Source organism: Loxodonta africana, chromosome 22 (genome assembly GCF_030014295.1).
Source record: "Loxodonta africana isolate mLoxAfr1 chromosome 22, mLoxAfr1.hap2, whole genome shotgun sequence".
Lineage (NCBI taxonomy): Eukaryota > Metazoa > Chordata > Mammalia > Proboscidea > Elephantidae > Loxodonta > Loxodonta africana.
Genome location: NC_087363.1, coordinates 37,788,667 through 37,807,654, shown reverse-complemented (window position 1 = coordinate 37,807,654; position 18,988 = coordinate 37,788,667). Strand labels below are relative to the sequence as shown.

The 18,988-nt window shown below is 52.5% G+C and overlaps 1 protein-coding gene across 1 annotated transcript in view; it reads left to right on the top strand.

The window, feature by feature from the left end:
- GRIP2 (glutamate receptor interacting protein 2) overlaps nt 1–18,988 on the top strand; it is a gene marked incomplete at its 5' end in the record, with an annotated part of 35,114 nt that overhangs the window by 138 nt on the left and 15,988 nt on the right. The window contains 16 exons of the mRNA XM_010589937.3: nt 226–361; nt 1,183–1,328; nt 1,976–2,062; nt 2,776–2,851; nt 3,980–4,125; nt 5,342–5,489; nt 5,602–5,771; nt 8,081–8,209; nt 8,570–8,719; nt 11,867–12,053; nt 12,619–12,764; nt 14,011–14,091; nt 14,827–14,893; nt 14,994–15,139; nt 16,031–16,175; nt 18,236–18,375. Coding sequence (XP_010588239.2) covers nt 226–361; nt 1,183–1,328; nt 1,976–2,062; nt 2,776–2,851; nt 3,980–4,125; nt 5,342–5,489; nt 5,602–5,771; nt 8,081–8,209; nt 8,570–8,719; nt 11,867–12,053; nt 12,619–12,764; nt 14,011–14,091; nt 14,827–14,893; nt 14,994–15,139; nt 16,031–16,175; nt 18,236–18,375 — 2,100 coding nt within the window. The remainder of the gene's footprint in view (nt 1–225; nt 362–1,182; nt 1,329–1,975; nt 2,063–2,775; nt 2,852–3,979; nt 4,126–5,341; nt 5,490–5,601; nt 5,772–8,080; nt 8,210–8,569; nt 8,720–11,866; nt 12,054–12,618; nt 12,765–14,010; nt 14,092–14,826; nt 14,894–14,993; nt 15,140–16,030; nt 16,176–18,235; nt 18,376–18,988) is intronic.

Here is an 18,988-nt window from a genome sequence, read left to right as displayed (position 1 = left end):
CCCTTTTTCTCTGCCCTGAGGGGCGGGGGCGGAGAGCCCTAAGTGGGTCAGACACTGTCCGCTCTGCTGCCAGCTCACTGTGCTTAGACAAGTCATTTCACCTCTCTGACTCTCGTCTGTGAAAAGGTGATGTCACCCAGTGTAATGCAGTAAAGCGCTCTGCTTACCAAGTGTGAGCCCAGATTGCCCCCATGCTGCCAGTTCAGCCCCCTTATCTGTCGGCAGAGGAGTTCCGAGGGGTCACCATGGTGGAGCTGATCAAGAAAGAAGGCAGTACGCTGGGCCTGACCATCTCAGGGGGCACTGACAAGGACGGGAAGCCCAGGGTCTCCAACCTGAGACCTGGGGGGCTCGCCGCCAGGTGAGAAGAGGGCTTGGTGGTGGCAGCAGGAAGTGGATGAGGAGGCCATCATGGGGGCCCAGGGCTGGTGGAAATGTACTAGGACCTTAGGCAAACAATTAGGTGGCTGTTTCCAGCAGCACCCAAGAGCTTGGCCTCCAGACAGGACATGCCTACAGTGGAGGCTGTAACTTTGACCTCCCCCGCTTCTTCTCTTTCCCTGTACACCAGGGCCTGACCCAGCCACAGTGCCTAGTGCTCATCAGGCTCAACAGGCATATGCAGTTCCCTCTGCCTGGGATGCCTGTTCCCTATAATATCTTCCTGGCAAACTCCTATTCATCCCTCCAAACTCAACAGAGAGGCCACCACCTCTGAGAAGCCCTCCCTGACCCTAGGCAGCTGCTCTTCTCTGCTTGGGTGGCCCTGGAGTTTCCTGGTCATTTTCCCTCTTCCGCTCCCTTAGGGTGTGAGCTTCTTGGGGTCTTGGAGTTAGCATCTCCACTGCTGCTTTTGTGGGCACCCGGCACAGGGCCTGATAAAAGTCCATTTGAACAGAATGGAAGATTAGGGTGAAAAAGAAGGGAATTATCTGTCTACTTAGTGGACTTGCCCTATACCACAGTGCCCAGAAGCAGACAGACCAGCCTCAGTGGAAAGGCAGGCCTGGGCATCAGACAGATCCAGGTTAGAATCCTCTCTGAGCCTCAGCTTCCCCATCTGTAAAATGGGGATCGAAAAGTCCTGAGGATTAAATGAGAGGTGGGTGTGGATGCCAGTACCGCGAGGGCACATGAGCTGTCCCTGTTACTTCCTGTGAGCTCTGCCATCCCTGCTGCCAGGAGTGACCTGCTGAACGTGGGCGACTACATTCGCTCAGTGAACGGGATCCACCTGACCAGGCTCCGCCATGATGAGATCATCACCCTGCTCAAGAACGTGGGCGAGCGCGTGGTGCTGGAGGTGGAGTATGAGCTGCCCCCGCCCGGTGGGTGCCCTTGGATGGGATACTCTCTCCACTGCCTCGGTTGTGGGTGGACACATCTGCCTCCCCACCAGGGCCTGGGTGGTGGGGAATCCTGCCAGATGGGGTGGGTGGGACCGGGAGACAAGCCACAAACATCCATGCTTTGCCTGCACCTGTGGTACGCTGTCACCAGGAGGTGGTGGAGCCATGTTTATAACTCATTGCTGTTTTTAGTTTCCAGATGCCTTTGCTTTAGGGGGGAGGTTTTCCTTTAGAAAGGAACATTGGTTGAATAAATTGTTCCCTGCCCTACTGCTCTTCCATTCCACCGCCCTGCATTGAGTACTGTGGCCTACCTCTGACTTTTCAAAGTTGGTTTAAAGTGTTGAAATGTAAATGATCTATCTGGAATTAAACACTGGGCTGAGCCTGAGCTGGTCATGGACTTGAACCTGAGTTCTGCTATCGTCTCTCTAAGTGGTGGACTAGGTTGGTAGAGGGTCCCTCTAAGCCTCACTTTTCCCATCTATAAAATGAGCAAGCGTTTACCCTCCGTGTAATCTCTGTGAAAATGGCCACTCAACCCTCCTGGAATGGGCATTTGGGACATTTGCTGGCGTGGGTAAGTGACTGAGGGACTCAAGGAATCCTTCTCCATTTCTCTCCAGCTTCTGAGAACAACCCAGGGATCATTTCAAAGACAGTGGACGTCTCCCTCTACAAGGAGGGCAATAGCTTTGGCTTTGTCATCAGAGGTCAGTGGAAGAGTCACCCTTGGGATCAGAGTTCAAGGGGCAGGAAGAAGGCTAACACTAATTCCATGTGTTCTGTTTTGCTTTAACAAATGTATTTTTTTTATATCTTGCTCCTGACTTTAGAGGACCTGGGACTGTTAAGTCAAATGTTGATGGAAACATTCCCAAGTGATGAAGTGCGGCGCAGGGGTGGGGGATTGAGGGGAGATAGTTGTACTAGAAAATAACGATGGAAGCCACTACTGAGAGACTGAGGACAAAGTATGGAGCTGCCTAACATCTGGGACAAAAAGGAAATAGGATGAAATCACAGGAAGGGACCCAAAACCAAACCAAACCCACTGCTGTCGAGTCGATTCTGACTCATAGAGACCCTATAGGACAGAGTAGAACTGCCCCATAGAGTTTCCAACGAGCACCTGGCAGATTCAAACTACCGACCTTTTGGTTAGCAGCCGTAGCACTTAACCACTACGCCACCAGGGTTTGCACAGGAGGGGAAGCAAGCCATTTAATAGAGAGGACTTTGGGTATGTCCTCTACCCCTTCCCCCAGTACCAATTTGCATTTGGTGTCTCAGTGTCTCCTAAGAGGGTCAGTTGATAGCAAAGACAAGGTCCTTAAACAGGTTTCACTGAGAAAGCCTGCTCCGGGGCTGGATCAGGGCTTCCAGACATCAGAGAAGGGGATGCCTCTTGTTGAATTCTGTTTAGGGGGTGCCCATGAAGATGGACACAAGTCCCGCCCACTCGTCCTGACCTACGTGAGGCCTGGTGGCCCAGCTGACAGGTAAGCCCTGGACCTGAGGAAACCTTACATATTCATACTGCACTGGCCACCTCCCCCCACCCAACACCCCTGTGAAGAGGGCAGAGCAGGGACAATTGTGTCCATTCCACAGGTGAGGGACTTAGGCTCGGAGAGGGGACACCCCTGCCCAGAGTCACTCAGGGACTTGTTGATGGAACCAGGACTAAACCCCAAATGAGAGAGACCCCAAGCTCTTTCTTCCCCAACATCCTACTGTCACAGGGGTAGGGGGCAGGGAGTAAGACTTGGTGTTGCTCTTCCATTCCTTGGACCTTAGTTTTTCCCATCTTTGAAATGGGTCCAATACTGCAGCTCCTAAGAGGTGCTGTGAGAGATTTTGGGGCAGATTGTCCTCTGTCCCTGTGGCCGTCTGCAACCCAGGCTCCTGAGTCCTGGCTGCACCACCCAGCCCTGCCCTGCCTGGGCCTGGCCCAGAGGGGCCAGGAGGAAAGAATGTGGGAGGGAACATGACCAGTCCCCAGCCCTGACCCCCTGACCTTCCAGGCGGGAGATTCCTGTCCATTTTAAGAGAAGCCAGGAATGGCCTTGTTGGAAATCTAAATCTGTCCTTGGGACTGGGCTCTGTGATGAGCTATTCATAGAACCTCCCGGATTAGCTTTGGCCACCTGTCAGAGCATGCGTCCTGGGCAAGGATATGACCCAAACTGAGATGAACCCCAGCTGGGGCCCTTCCACTGGGGTCCCTGCTAAATTCTCTCCCAGGCCCATTTGTCACCAAGCCAGAGCTGCTGCTGATAAACGGGTGGGGGGGGAGTGCTGCCCCGGATGGCATGTGGCCTGGTGGGGCTGGCGTCACCTCTGGGCCCTGGCACCCTCTTCTTCCCCCAGGGCAGAAGGGTGGGAGTGACCTTGAAGGGCACCCCCAGCTCAGACATTCTAGGACTCAGCTGGAACCAAGTCTGTACCTGGACTAGGCACTGGGTGGACAGGTGTCAAGTTGCCCCAACCAGGGCTTGACCACTTCATTCATTCATCCACTCACTCTCAGAGTCACTCACTCATACGTTCACCCCCTGCCACCCTGCACTTGTCCTCGGCACCCCACCTGCCCAGTGCCTCTGAGTGTGCATGGCCCTTCCGTGCAGGGAGGGTTCCTTGAAGGCAGGTGACCGGCTGCTCAGTGTTGATGGTGTCCCTCTGCATGGGGCCAGCCATGCTGCTGCCCTGGCCACCCTGCGGCAGTGCAGCCACGAGGCCCTCTTTCAGGTGGAGTATGACGTGGCCACCCCTGGTGAGTGGGCCCAAGGGTGAGGGCTGGGGAGGAAGAGGCCTGGGGGGTAAGGGGGAGCAGTGGGCACAGATCCTCACCACTGCAAAGCTGCGTGACCTTGGGCACCTCCTTGAGCTTCTGAGCAATGAATAATATGTGCCAAGCATTGTTGGACGCACTGGGAGCACAGCCTTGAACAATATGAATGAGGTCTCTTTTCTCTGGAAGCTGACATTCAGGTGGCAGAGGTGGACAGTCAACAAAATCAATAAAATAGAATGTGTCCTCAGATGACAGGGAGAGAGATGGGAAAGGCTGGGAAAATACAGTGTGTCAGATGGCAGAGAGAGAGACAAAGGCTCTGTATTAGCTAGAGGAGTGAGGCAGTGAGTTACGTGGACATCTGTGGATAGGGCTTTCCAGGCAGAAGGAACAGCAAGTACAAATGCCCTGAGGCAGGAGCCTGGCGGGCATGTTGGAGGAGCAGCACAGAGGCTGCTGTGGCTGAAACAGAGAGTGATCGGAGAGTGGGAGGAGGTAAGGGCAGAGCTGTAATGGGGCCAGACCCTCCAGACCTTCTGGGCCTCTGCGAGAACTTGGGTTTTTGCTCTCAGTGATCTAACTTACAACCCATGGGGAGAACAGAATGAAGGGGAGGGGTGGAGGTGGCAGCCAGGAGACCCGCAAGAGGCAATTGCAGCCATCCCAGTGAAAGATGATGGTGGCCGGCCCAGGCTGCGTGCAGAGAAGGTAAGGAGGAGGGGTTGGACTCAGGAAACATGAAGAACATTGAGCTGACCTGACCTACTGGCAGTTTGGACGTGGCAGCTGAGAGAGGGAGGTGCCAAGGATGACACCAAAGCTTTGAGTCTGAGCAACGGGCTGAATTAATAATGGTGGTGCCATTTTCTGAGATGGGGAAGGATTGTAGTGAGCACTACAGTTTTGTGCCTGGCATACAGCAGATGCTCAATAAATGCTAGCAAATTATTATTTGCCAGCACGGCCCTGGATTCAGAATCTCCCAGCCCTGCATCCCAGCCCCACCTCTGCTGCTGGCTGGCTGGGTAAACTTGGACAAGACCTTCACCCCTCCACACTCAACTTTCTTGTCTGTAAAATGGGTGTAATAATCCCTCCTTGGCAGTGAGGGTTAAGTAGAGGTGGCAGAGTAAGGCTGGGGAGGAAGGCACTCAATATTTGCATCTTGAGCTCTTCTCTCCTTCCACCGTGCCAGACACAGTGGCCAATGCCTCAGGGCCCTTGATGGTGGAGATCTCCAAGACACCAGGCTCTACCCTGGGCATCTCACTCACCACGTGCTCCCACCGCAACAAGCCGGTCATCACCATCGACCGCATCAAGCCAGCCAGCGTGGTGGACAGGTAAGGCACACGCACGTGCATGCTGCCATGGGGAGGTGTGAGGCTGCCTGAGAGGCAGCCGGAGTTCTGTCTGTCCGGGCTCAGCCTTCCCCTCCGCTGTCCGCCTGGCCAGGAGCGGGGCGCTGCATGCTGGAGACCACATCCTGTCCATCGACGGTACCAGCACGGAGCACTGCTCGCTGCTTGAGGCCACCAAACTCCTGGCTGGTGTCTCAGAGAAAGTGCGGCTGGAGATCCTGCCTGCACCCCAAAGTCGGCGGCCCCTGAAGCCCTCGGAGGCAGGTGGGTCCCCTGGGAGCGTCTCAGGGCTCAGGCCTCAGGGCTGATGGGGAGGGGGTGCATGGGGCCCGAGAGGCCCAGGATCAAAACCCTGGGCAGGCTGGGGGTACCAGACTAAAGTTTACTGGAACCAATGGCCAGTGGCACAGGGAAGCTGAAGCTGTCACTTGCTAATGATGGGGTAATGGGGCGGAGGAAAAACTTGGGGGTTTGAGTTGACAGCCTGCTGTCATGGATGCCCCCAAAGTTGGTTACATTGGTGGTTGCATTAATAGAAGTGAAAAGGCTAGAATGAGGGAGGGGACAGTCCTTCTATGCTCTGTGTTACTCAGATATCGCATCCTGGGCTCAGCTGGGGGCCACTGGTGGGCCCTTGGAGGGCCCAGAGGAGGCAGCCGAGCAGGCAGGGATACCCTGGAGCCCCTTCTGTGAGGAGCCGGGGCTCTCAGCCTGGAGCAGGGAGCCTCCAAGAAGCTGGGTGCTGGACAGTTCCAGGAGCAGAGGGAGCAGGTGGTCTGGAGTCAGGAGGGCAGAGCTGGGATCTGGGGTGAAGGGAGGTCAAAAGGAGGCAGCATCCAGGTTAGGGTGGAGAAGCACTTCCTGCCTAATCCTCTGGCCTTGGGTTCAAGTTCCAGCTTTGCTCCCAGCCACTGGACAAGTGATTTCACCTCTGAGCCTCACCTGTAAATGGGATGAAGACCCTGAGTGCTTGTAAGATTAAAAGAGAAAATGGACAGAAAGAGCTCAGCACAGGCCTATGGTCAGAGTGGTCGGGCTGCCCACCCGTCCTCTGCAAACTCAGTCTTACTGGAAGAGAAAGATATCTCCCAGATCAGATGTGGGGGGATGTGTCTGGGAAGGGTCCGTCTCTATGGCTTCTGCCAGGACCTGAAAAGGCCCCATTAAGCCACAACTACAGGGCTGATACAGGAAGTGTTGGGACTTGAAACAGTGCCATTCATTCTTGTCCATGTATCGAGCACGTGATTTGGGCCGGGCTCAGACCTGGGGGGTTCCATAGGTCATCTTGTTTAATCCTTTCAACAACATTATGGGGTCACTATTACTATGATGAGGAAGCTGAGGCACAGAGAAGTGTATGCTTTACAAGGTTACAGCTGGTCCCCATACCCTTGGTTATCACTTATTGTCTACTAAGTGCCAGGCCCTGTTCTAGGCACTTTGGATACACATATTAACTCATTTTAGTCCTCCCCATTACCCTAGGAGTCAGCTACTATTTCAGTCCCATTTTGCAGACAATAACAGTGAGGCACAGAGAGGCTAGGTGACTTGTCCAAGTCCCACACATGGTCAGTGATGGAGCCAGGCTTTGACTCAGGCAGCTGGCTCCAGGGTCCGCCATGCCCCAGTGTGGGGAGGTGTAAGGGGGTGGGAGCACTGCACAGGGAGGCATGCCTGCAGCAGAAATGAGTTCCCCACCCCAAGAAGCATTTAAGCAGGAGGTTCCAGTAGGCTGAGATATTTGGGTCCTCACCCATCCATTCATGAAGCATTGGACCAGACCAGAATCCCCAAAGCTAGGACAAGGGCCAGGCCATCTGGAAAGAGGAGTGGTATGATGGCCAGTTTCGAGGATCAGGTTGGGGAGGAATAGTCTCGTAGAGGGTCATCAGGGTCTCCTGGGGTGTAGATGCTTAAATGGAGTAGCTGTGTACAGGGTTTACTGGGGGTACCAGTACCAGCTACCAGTTGCCGTTGAGTCGAGCTTCCATGTACGACTAGGCATTTGACCCCATGTGTGTCAGAGTAGAACTGTGCTCGATATTGGGGGTAAGGCCTGTGAAAGGTCAAGGGGAGGAAGCAGGAGCAGGCAGGTGAAGCCAGGTCCCAGCCAGCCTCAGCTGGTCCAATTGGGGTCCCTGGAGCAGAGATTGCCCCAGAGAGTTCAGTGCGAGGCAGTAATGGCCAGGCTGTCACTGGACGGGGCTGCCTCGGCTAGACCTGAAAGCACCAGCCAACTGCACTCCTCATAGCTGACCAGCTTGTAATTGGGCCCCAGAGCCAGGCTACCTGGGCTCAAATAAATGCCCACCATGGGCCTCAGCCAGCACCCCCCTCTGCCCTCCACTGTCATGTGGCTGAGGAAAGATGCTGCAACTGGTGTTCTGGGCATGGTGCTGGCACATACCAGGTGACCAGGACATGTAGGCAGAATGTTCATGCCTCACCTGGCTCAGGGGAAATTGGTCTCTGCCGGTCCCTGCCTTCCCCTTCATGGTGTAGATGGGAGCACCCCAGGCGCACTCAGCCTGATGCCTGTACTTCTCTCCTCTCACTCCTGGTCACAGTGAAGGTGCAGAGGAGCGAGCAGCCATATCGCTGGGATCCCTGCATGCCCACCTGCCACAGCCCCCGGCCCCCTGGCCACTGCAGGACACCCACCTGGGCCATGCCGGCCAACCAGGACCACAGCCGATGTAACATGCCTGAATGCTGTCGCTCACCTAGTCCTTCCACCTTGCCCCAGAGAGGGGGTTGTGCCTGTTTTATAGGGGAGGAAACCAAGATACAGAGAAATCAGGGGGCCTACCCATCTTCCTTTAGCATGTCAATGGCTGAAATGGGCCCCTGCCCCTGACAGCCGGGTTTCACCAGATCCGTGAGGCCCAGAGGGGGAAAGAGACTTCTCTGAGGTCACACAGTAAGAAGTTAGTTGAGGTGAAAAGGCGAAGGCATCCCCAAGTCTCCCCATACTGGGGTGGCTTCCTGGCACTCACTGTGGGGCAGGGCTGAGGGGCCCGGCTAGGGTTCACGGGGTTGTGCCCTCATCTCCCCAGCCCTGTCCTCGACTCCCTTTTCCTCGCCGACCATGAACCACGCCTTCTCCTGCGCCAACCCCAGCACTCTTCCTCGTGGAACCCAGCCTATGAGCCCCCGGACCACAATGGGGCGGAGGAGGCAGCGAAGAAGGGAGCACAAAAGCTCACGTAAGTTGTGATCCTTCCCTCCCTTTTGGGCCACCTGCAGGCCTGAAAACGAGGCTTACAAAGGGTGACGGGTGACGGGTATTTTGGCCAGGGCCCTGGGAGGGAGTGTTAAATGACATGAGTGACATACCGGGCTGCCACTGATGGTTGGGCAGGTTGCACACTGCATAAGGGTACACCTGCAGGACACTAGGTACTTTGCACACTTCTAGGGTTGTCCCTTTTTTTTTTCTTAATGAAAAATTCCTAGCAGGTGGTAAAAAGTGTCTTGAGGATGTCTTTGCAGATTTGCGTGGAGGCGGCACAGTAATTCCACTCCATGACCCTTTCACTCTGTCCTGATCTAGTCAAAGAGAAAGTCTCAGTGTGGTGTTCCCGTGTCTTTACCGCCTTTCTGACATTTGTTTATTTCTTCTAAGATAAAAACACGCAGGACAGAGACTCTCTATCCAGAAGTTAATAATTTTTGTTTGAATTATTTCGTTTGACTATACATTTCCAGTACCTTTTGTTTACAGATATTTCTATGTACTTATGATTGCTATATATAGCTCCTTTTTGAAATGAAAGTAAGTATTAAACAAACGTAAATCTATGTAAAGACAGACAGTAGTGAATGATAAGGCAGGAGGCGTGTGGAAGTGGCAAGAGTCACGAGAATGCCTGGAATTTTGAAATCTTTCCTGGGAAGAGGCTTTCCTTTGTTGATGTAGAGTGTGCTCCCAGCCACTTGCCACATGAGTTGCAGAGGCTTCCAGGAAGGACAGAAGGTCACATTTGGCCATTCATGATTGAGCCAGGGGAGGGAAGAGAGGATAGGTCATTTGGGAACTGAAAGGAGATAAATTCCGAGCTTCCCACAAGCCAAAGTGAAAAGGGAAGCAGATATCAGAGACAGATGAGAGATAAAATACACCTTTGCCAACTACCTTTGCTAATGACCAAAGCCGGGGGTACGTAGGTGAAAAATCACAGAAATGCTGTTCTTAGGCCTGGGGGCTCTTGGGACCTGTTGCCTGTCCCCTTCCTAGGATGGGTGACTAATAAAGTATTATCATTATTATTACTGACTATAGCAATTAATGAATTAATTTAATAAAAAGATTTTAGTACCTCTTACGTACCAGTCACCACTTTTATCATTGGGGATGTAATGGTGAAAAAAATACATATATAAAAACATAGTACATATAGCAACATCATATATTACATATTTTGTGCTGTGTAATATAATAGGTAATTAATATATAAAGATACAATGGCATATAATTAGTAATACAATGAAATGCAGCAGTAAGTTTTATTTAATATATAATACCAAGGAGCCCTGGTGGTACAGTGGCTAAGAACTCAGCTGCTAACTAAAAGATCAGCATTCAAATCCACAGCTGCTCCTTGGAAACCCTAGGAGGAAGTTCTACTCCATCCTACAGGGTTGCCATGAGTTGGAATCAATTCGATGGCAACAATTTTTTTTTATTATTGTTATTTAACTCAAAAAACCCCTTGCCGTTAAGCTGATTCCGACTCTTATCATAGCGACCCTGTAGGACAGAGTAGAACTGCCCCATAGGGTTTCCAAGGCTGTAAATCTTTATGGAAGCATACTACCACATCTTTCTCCCAACGAATAGCTGGTGGTTTTGAACCGCCAACCTTTTGGTTAACAGCGGAGTGTTTAAGCACTGTGCCAGCAAGGCTCCTTTAATACATAATAAATAATATTTAATAACTATAGTAATACTACAAATGTGTCCTGTATATGGCATATAAAACAACATCTATTAAATAACATAATGTATCTAATAGTTAAACACAGAGTTACCATTTCACCCAGCAATTTCTCTTTGAGGTGTATATATATACCCAATAGAAATGAAAACATATGTTGACACAATAACTTGTACACGAATGTTTGTAGCAGCATTATTCATTACAGCCAAAAGGTGGAAACAACCCACATGTCCATGAATGGATAATAAAATATGGTGTATCTATATACAATGGAATATTACTCAGCCATTCAAAAAGAATGAAATTCTGAAAGATGCTACAATGCGAACGAACTTTGAAAACATTATGCTGAGTGAAAGAAGCCAGTCACAAATGCCACGCATGGAATGATTCCATTTATATGAGAGGTCCAGAGTAGGCAAGCCTATAGAGACGGAAAGTAGATTAGTGTTTGTGAGGGGCTGGTGGAGATGGGGAGATTGGGGGTGACACCTAAAGGGAAGAGGGTTTCCTACTGAGGCAATGAAAATGTCCTAAAATTGATTGTGGTGATGATTGCACAAATTTGTGAATGTAGTAAAAACCATTGAATTGTACACTTTAAATGAGTGAATAATATGATATGTGAAACTGTATCTCAATAAATATATTACAAAAAAAACATAATATAGATTAAAAAAAAAAAACTCATTGCCATCGAGTCAATTCCCACTCATAGTGGCCCTATAGGACAGAGTAGAACTGCCCAATAGGGTTTCCAGGGCTGTAAATCTTTATGGAAGCAGACTGCCACATCTTTCTCCCATGGAGCGACTGATGGATTTGAGCCGCTTACCTTTTGGTTCGTAGCTGAGCACTTAACCACTGTGCCACAAGGGCTTCTTGATATAATATTTGCTATAGCATATACTAAGGTCCTTGGGTGGCGCAAATGGTTTGCACTTGACTAATAACATCAGGGTTGGCGGTTCGAACCCACCAAGTGGCACTGTGAAAGAAAGGCCCGGTGATTTGCTTCCATACAAACTACTGGCAAGGAAACCCTATGTAGCAGTTCCACTCTATAACACATGGGGTTGCCATGAGTCAGAATCAACTCCACAACAACAGGTTTTTTGTTTTTGTTTTTTTATAGTATATACTAGCATAACAAAACATAATAGTAGGGACCCTTAGAATCTCTTGTCTTACAATGGGACAGTCCCATACACTGCCTTCCCTAATCCTTGCCATAGCCCTCCAGGTGGGCATCATAATCCCATTGTACAGATGAGGAAACCAAGGCTCAGAACAGAACCTAGCCAGGACCCCTACTTACTTGCCCCCTGACTCCAGGTCTTGGGTTGCGGGTGGGTAGGCAGGAAGGCCCCATGGGGTGCCCCACCTGAGTGCCCGTGCCTACCTGCCCTGCAGTGTCGCTGGCCTCCAGCACGGTGGGACCAGGTGGGCAGATTGTGCATACAGAGACCACCGAGGTTGTGCTGTGCGGAGACCCCCTCAGCGGCTTCGGCCTCCAGCTCCAGGGTGGCATCTTTGCCACTGAGACCCTGTCTTCCCCGCCCCTCGTGCGCTTCATCGAGCCTGACAGCCCAGCTGAGAGGTGAGCCTGCTGTCCTGTCCCCACACCTGTCAATCTTTAAAATCAGGGGCTCATAGACTACCAGGGAAACCGAGTCATAACACCATGCCCCGGCCTTCAAAAGCATATATCACTCATCACATCAACCATCACCAGCCCCATTTCACAGATGAGGAAACTGAAGCTCAGAGAGGCTGACCTGCTTGCCCAGGGTCACACAGATTGTGAGTGGAATCTCCAGGGCTTGAACCCCTGTCTGTTTGACAGAGTCCATGGGCTTAACCACTCTGTATGTACATCCTGTAAGGCCCATGGTATCATCCCCACTGGATAGATGAGAAACTGAGGCCCACTGGATAGATGAGAAACTGAGGCCCAGCAAGGTCATACCCTTAGCCAGAGCCACATGGCAAATTGCTGGGGGATACATAGCTGGCGCGGGGCAGAGCTGAGAGGCAAACCCAGCTGGCGAGGGAAAGCGGTGGGGGCCCAGGTCTGGTCCTGGCCCTGTCCTGCACAGAGATCCTCTCTCCCTGTGGAGCCGTGATGCTGGCCTCTTCTCTTTGCTGGGCTGCTCCCGGTTCAGGTGTGGGCTGCTGCAGGTGGGGGACCGTGTCCTCTCCATCAATGGCATCGCCACCGAGGATGGGACAATGGAGGAAGCCAATCAGCTGCTGCGGGATGCTGCTCTGGCCCACAAGGTTGTGCTGGAGATCGAGTTTGATGTGGCCGGTGAGTGAGTGACCCTACCACAGGGATGGATTATCCAATAGGCAAGGTAAGCACAGTGCTTACCTTGCTTACCAGGTCATCCGTAATAAACAATTTCACTACAGATAAAACCCATGTGAAATTGTTCACTACAGATTAGTAAGTAAGCACAAGTAAGCCAGTGCTTACCTTGCTTACTGGGTCATCCGCCCCTGTCAGGGATTGTAAATTTGAAAAGAGGCTTTGATTCTGTAGGAAGGTGCTGTGGGGTTGAGAGACAGATGCCAACCATACCTAGAAGCAGAATCTTTGATGTGGTGAAAAAATGTGAAATTGTTCACAACCGATGATCTGGTAAGCAAGGTAAGCACTATGCTTACCTTGCCTAATGGGTAATCCACCCCTGTGCTAGCAGCCCCCTCCTTCTGGACCCCTGCACTCCGTCCAGTCTGTGTCCTGCTCCTGCCTTGTGCAATTGTTCTTCCACCTCACCCCACTCCTTGCCCCGGTGGCCCTCCTCCAGGGGATGTTTGCAGTTTATGACTAAGCACTAATGGTGGAAAGAAGGGCCTTGGCTGGCGAGGAAGGAGCTCCACACACCAGTGCTGGGCTGATGAGGGGGTTTTGGAGTGGGGCAGGACCTGGTGGAGTGGGGCAGGACCTGGTGGGGTGGGGCAGGACCTGGTGGGGTGGGGCAGGACCTGGTGGGGTGGGGCAGGACCTGGTGGGGTGGGGCAGGACCTGGTGGCATGGGGCAGGACCTGATGGGGTGGGGCAGGACCTGGTGGGGTGAAGGATGGTGAAAATACTCCAAGCTCCTGGTCTGCATGGCTTAGGCAAAGAATCCAAAACAATTCATGTCAGAATTCTGCTTTTGTGGTTTAGACACTCTGTGACTTTGGACAAGACACTTCCCCCTCTATTTGTAAAATGAAGTTCTTCCACAGCAGGAGTGTGGTTAGGGTTAGATAGGTCACAGGAAAACAGCCCACCAAGGCCTGGCTCAGAGCTTCCTTGCTGAATTGAGCTGGGCCGGGTTTGGCTGTGGGGACCCCAGCTAGAAGTGTGGGGTCTGGGTTCTCACCCCCCACTCTGCCCTGACCGGGTAAGTTGGCTGTCTTGGGCAAATCTGTTAATCATTATGCCTCAGTTTCCTCATCTGCCAGGGGTTGAGATAGTGATTGTTTGGGGTCCCTCCCAGGGGGCCTTGAGTGGCTGGGGCAGGGACTCCTGTGGCTCTTCTGTCATCCATGCTGTTTGTACCCAGAGTCTGTCATCCCGAGCAGTGGCACCTTCCATGTGAAGCTACCCAAGAGACGTGGTGTGGAGCTGGGCATCACCATCAGCTGTGAGTCCCCTCACCTGCACAGCCTCCCCACCCGCCCCACAGAGCTCACCCGCCTGGAGAAAGAGCTTGCCACGCTAAGGACGGTGGCTGCTGCTCAAACTAGCATTTCCGGGCAGAGAGGCCACAGTGTGGGAGGGTCTGGCTAACTTCAGTCCTGGTGTATTTTGCGGCACCTGGCTGTGTATACTCGAACCAGACCTGAACTTCTAGAAGCCTCAGTTTCCAATTATGCATAATGGGAGTGCCTGCATACAGAGCTCCTCAGGGCAGGGGGGTGAGGTACCCTTAGTTCTAAGTGGTTTGGCTTTTCTAGATAGACACTGTGTTTCCAGCACCCGCAAGTAGGCGCTTAACTCATAGAGGAACAGAGTAGGTGCTGGAGAAACAGACATGAGCAAGACACAGCCCCCCAAGGAGCTCACAGTTTGCTGGGGGATGGGCTCAGCAGGAGGGGAAAACAAGCTGATATTTATTGAGCACCTACTGTATGCTAGGAATCACACTAGGTTTTGTGCCTCTGGTATCTAGGTTCATCTCATATCCCCTTGAGGTCCCTGGCATCATCTCCATTTTTAAAGAGGTGTGCTGATTTGCCCTCGGTAACCCAGCCAAGAAGCAATGGTACTGGGATGTGAGCAGGCTGTGGGGCCCACAGTCTATGCCCCCCACCCCTGGGCCTGGCCACCCCCATGACTAAGGCAGTCAAAGGTTGGACTCATGCCCCTTTTCCTCCAGCGGCCAGCAGGAAGCGAGGGGAGCCCCTGATCATCTCTGACATCAAGAAAGGCAGCGTGGCACACAGGTAGGACTTCCCCGAGCATGGGCGTGGACAGCGGCAATGGGGGTGGGTACAGCACCTACATGTGCCAGGCTTCTTCCCATCCGCACACCCGTCTGTGCAGGACTGGCACCCTAGAGCCGGGCGACAAGCTGCTGGCCATTGACAACATCCGCCTGGACAACTGCCCCATGGAGGATGCCGTGCAGATCCTTCGGCAGTGCGAGGACCTGGTGAAGCTGAAGGTCCGGAAGGATGAGGACAATTCCGGTATGGCCCCACCACCCCACCCTGCCCTCCAGTCCTACGAATCCTCAGCCTGCAATCTTGGCTCCCTCTGCCAGGGGAAGAGAGGCTGTGGGTACCACCTGAGGACTGGCTTGAGGAGACCCCCGGAATAAACAAATGGAGGAGGTGGCAGCAATGTAGGGGAGGCCCCAGGGCCTTTGCATAGTGGGCTGAAGTTTGAAACCCTGCCTGTATCCTTCACGCCTAGCTCAAAGCCTGGCAGAGGAGACCCCCTGGAGAACAGATGGGTGGGTAGGGCTGTGTATGAATGAGAGAGTGCGTGCAGGACTGAATGGGTGGGAGTGTGAAGAATGAACAAAGGCTGCAAACTCAGACACCACTGAGGATAGACAGATGCCATGAATGAGCAAACCAGATAGAAGGTAAGAATCATTCTACAGGTTGGGGAGGCAAATGGGAGGGGTGAGGACTGTGGCAGCTGGCAGGTGAATCCCCTATCAAAGAGGCAGCTGTCAACTCCAGCCTTGAGAAAGAGGATCACTAGTGGGCAGATTTCTTATTTTTTTAAGAGAAGTTAGAAATCTGGTTTCCTATTATCACCATATCATTATTGTTATTTTGTGTGGTGTGTGAAATCTATATTTTAAAATGTTGGGTCCAGTTTTTTTTTTTCCCCCTTCCTTCTTTTATTTTAATGGTGTTTGGGCTGAAGAAAATACTTCTGGAGACAGAAGACTGCCTCAGGGTTCCCAGGTTGAACTGTCTGAAGTTATGGCCTGAGTGAATGGATTAATTAGTGAGTGGGTGAATGAGTGAATAAGCAACAGCACTGAGGTTACAGGGGGTGGTGAGGACCTGTCCCCTGACCCTTGACCCCCCACCTCCACCCTTGATGGGTGCCTACCCTTGCAGATGAACAGGAGACTACCGGCGCCATCAGCTACACAGTTGAGCTGAAACGCTATGGGGGCCCCCTGGGCATCACCATCTCAGGCACGGAGGAGCCTTTTGACCCCATCATCATCTCAGGCCTCACTAAGCGTGGTCTGGCTGAGAGGTGGGCCTGGGCTCTGTGGGGATGCATGGGTGGGCCCAGGGACCCCCATGGGGCAAAGAGCTAGGCTTTGGGAACAGCCAAACTAGATTCTGACCTTTGTTCTGGGTGTCTTTGGGCCGGTCACTTCCTCTCTCTGTGCCTCGGTTTCCTCATCTGTAAGGTGAAAGTGTTAGCCCCTGCCTCCCAGGGCAGAGGCAGGCCCCCAGCCCCTGCACACCTCATAATCCCAGGTAAATATTGGTTAAAAGTGTGCTAACCCCTGCTCCCAACCTGGAGATTCCACAGTTTCTCAAAAGTCAGCATTGTAAGCTTTCTTGAGGGGCACTCACTGTGTGCCTTCATAGTATAGGGGGAGCGTTTCCTGAGGCATTGGGGGACTGCCCCCCCACCCCCAGGCCCTGCCTTCAGGAAGTGTGTCTGAAACTGTGGCAAGCCGGGAGCTGTGAGAAGGGAGGTGTCTCAGGCTCTGTCTCAGGCTGTCCCGGATGGGGAAGCAGGTGGGTCTGGGGGCCCAGGGGTGGAACGGGCCCCACAGGCGTCACAGTGTTGGCGATCCTAGCACAGGTGAGACAGAGCAGTGCCGGAGATGGAGCAGGCACGGAAAGAGGAGCCCTCTGGCTCTGGGAGGGGTGGCTGGCAGCGGGGGAGCCTGGCCTGGGCTGGAGGGGCAGGTGGGCCCCTGCAGAGGACATATAGAGGAGAGGTCAGCATATGGGCAGGCAGGAGGCGTGGGATTCTGGGGCCTGAGGCTCAGACAACAGGATTTAGCCCTATTGGTGTCTCTGCTTCTGGGGTGCCCCCTGCTGGATACCCGGCAGACTGCAGGGACCGGTGCAGCCATTCTGACCCCAGATATCCTCATCAGCTACAGCATTTGCTTGGTACCTGCTGAGTGCCATGCAGCAGACAACCCCCCTGCCCTCGTAGGGCTGGTCTAGCGCAGCGTTACCCAACAGACATAATGTGAGCCACAATTTTCATAGTAAATGTTCTAATAGCCACATTAGAAAAGTAAAAAACAAAATTCATCTTTAATATAAACAAACAAACAAACCCACTGCCGTCGAGTCAATTCCGATTCATAGCGACCCTATAGGACAGAGTAGAACTGCCCCATAGAGTTTCCAAGGAACGCCTGGCAGATTCGAACTGCCGACCTTTTGGTTAGCAGCCGTAGCACTTACCCACTACGCCACCAGGGTTTCCAATCTTTAATATACATATAACTTAAAAAAAATAATAATAATCAATATGTAATTCATATAAAAACATTAACAAGATATTTTACATTCTTTTTACACACACAGTCTTCAGATTCCAGTGTGTATTTTACACCTGAGCCCACCTCCGTTCAGACCTGCCACATTGCAGTGCTCAACAGTACAGCTCAGGGGTTCTGTCCCTGAATGTGTCATTCCTGACTCCCTCACTCCTGGATGTCCCCAGGGAGCCTTCTGGGTAATGCTGGGCATGAGGGTACACCTGGGCTCAATCCTCCAGGTGCTCCCTGCCTGAGGGAAACCTCCACATTTGGGGTTCAAGACCCCTGACCCCAGTCGTCAGTCTCCTTCTCTCCCACCCAGGTGTGTTCTCAGCACCTGCTGTAACTGCTCTGCCCACTCAGCCCTGGCTGCTCTTCAGAGAAAGGGAAAGTCTACCCAAGGGTTTCTGCTGGTGATGAAGTATGCATTCATTCCACTGATTCCTGGATTATAATTTGATGAAATAAATACTATTATCATCCCCATTTTACAGATGAAGGAACTGAGACTCAGGGAAGTTAAGAAACTTGGCCCAGGATCCACAGCTAGTATGTGGCAGATATGGGATTCAAATCATTCTCAAAACTCATGCTGGACACTGTCTTTAGAGGGGCAGGGTAATCGCCTCTCAGACCCTAGACTTTATACCTCTATTAATGCAACCCAAGGTCACACTGGGTTTAACTAGGGCCAGCCAGGCTTAAGCCTCAGGGCTCCTCCAGGTTCATCATGGGCAGAGCCTGTCTCTAAGGCTCTGGGTATCTAATCCTCATCCCTTGCCCTGTACCCCCTCCCCAGGACTGGTGCCATCCATGTTGGGGACCGTATCCTGGCCATCAACAGTGTTAGCCTCAAGGGCCGGCCGCTGAGTGAGGCCATCCACCTCCTGCAGGTGGCTGGTGAGACCGTCACACTGAAGATCAAGAAGCAGCTGGACCGTGAGCCTCGCCTTATGCCCTAGGGACCACCTAGCCCATTTAGGAAGGGAACTCCTAATTCTGTGCTAGGCTTTGCTTGTGCAACCTCCCCAAAGACACAGCCCTGTGCAGGTGGGAGGCTACCTGATAGAGCTGAGGAAACAAAGACTCAGAGCGGGGAGTGATGAGCCCACGGTCACACAGCTGGTGGGGGCCAGAGGCTGGGCTTGAACCCAGCACTCCATGCCCATGTTCTTCATCACCTCTTGCCTCTTAATGTGCCTGCTTGTGCTTCATGGTCATGACCTGTGCATTCTTCAGTTTCCCCAGATATGTCCCCAGAGTCTTGGTAAGAAGGCCCCATGAGCAGTGGAAGGAGCCTGACTTCTCATCTGGGCTCCACTGTTGCTCACCATGGGACCTGGTCATCTGGTTCAGCCACCCCCAGCTTCAGTTTCACCATCTGTGCGTGCCCCCTCGTGGGTGCTTAAATGAGGGAGCATGTGTCAGGAGCACCCAGTGGGGGCTCAGTGCCTGTGGATTCCAAAACCAGACTGAAGTGGGGAAACTGAGGCTCGCTGAGTGTCTCTGTGTCTTTCATTGTCCACTGGGGTCAGAGGCAGTGACAGTGACA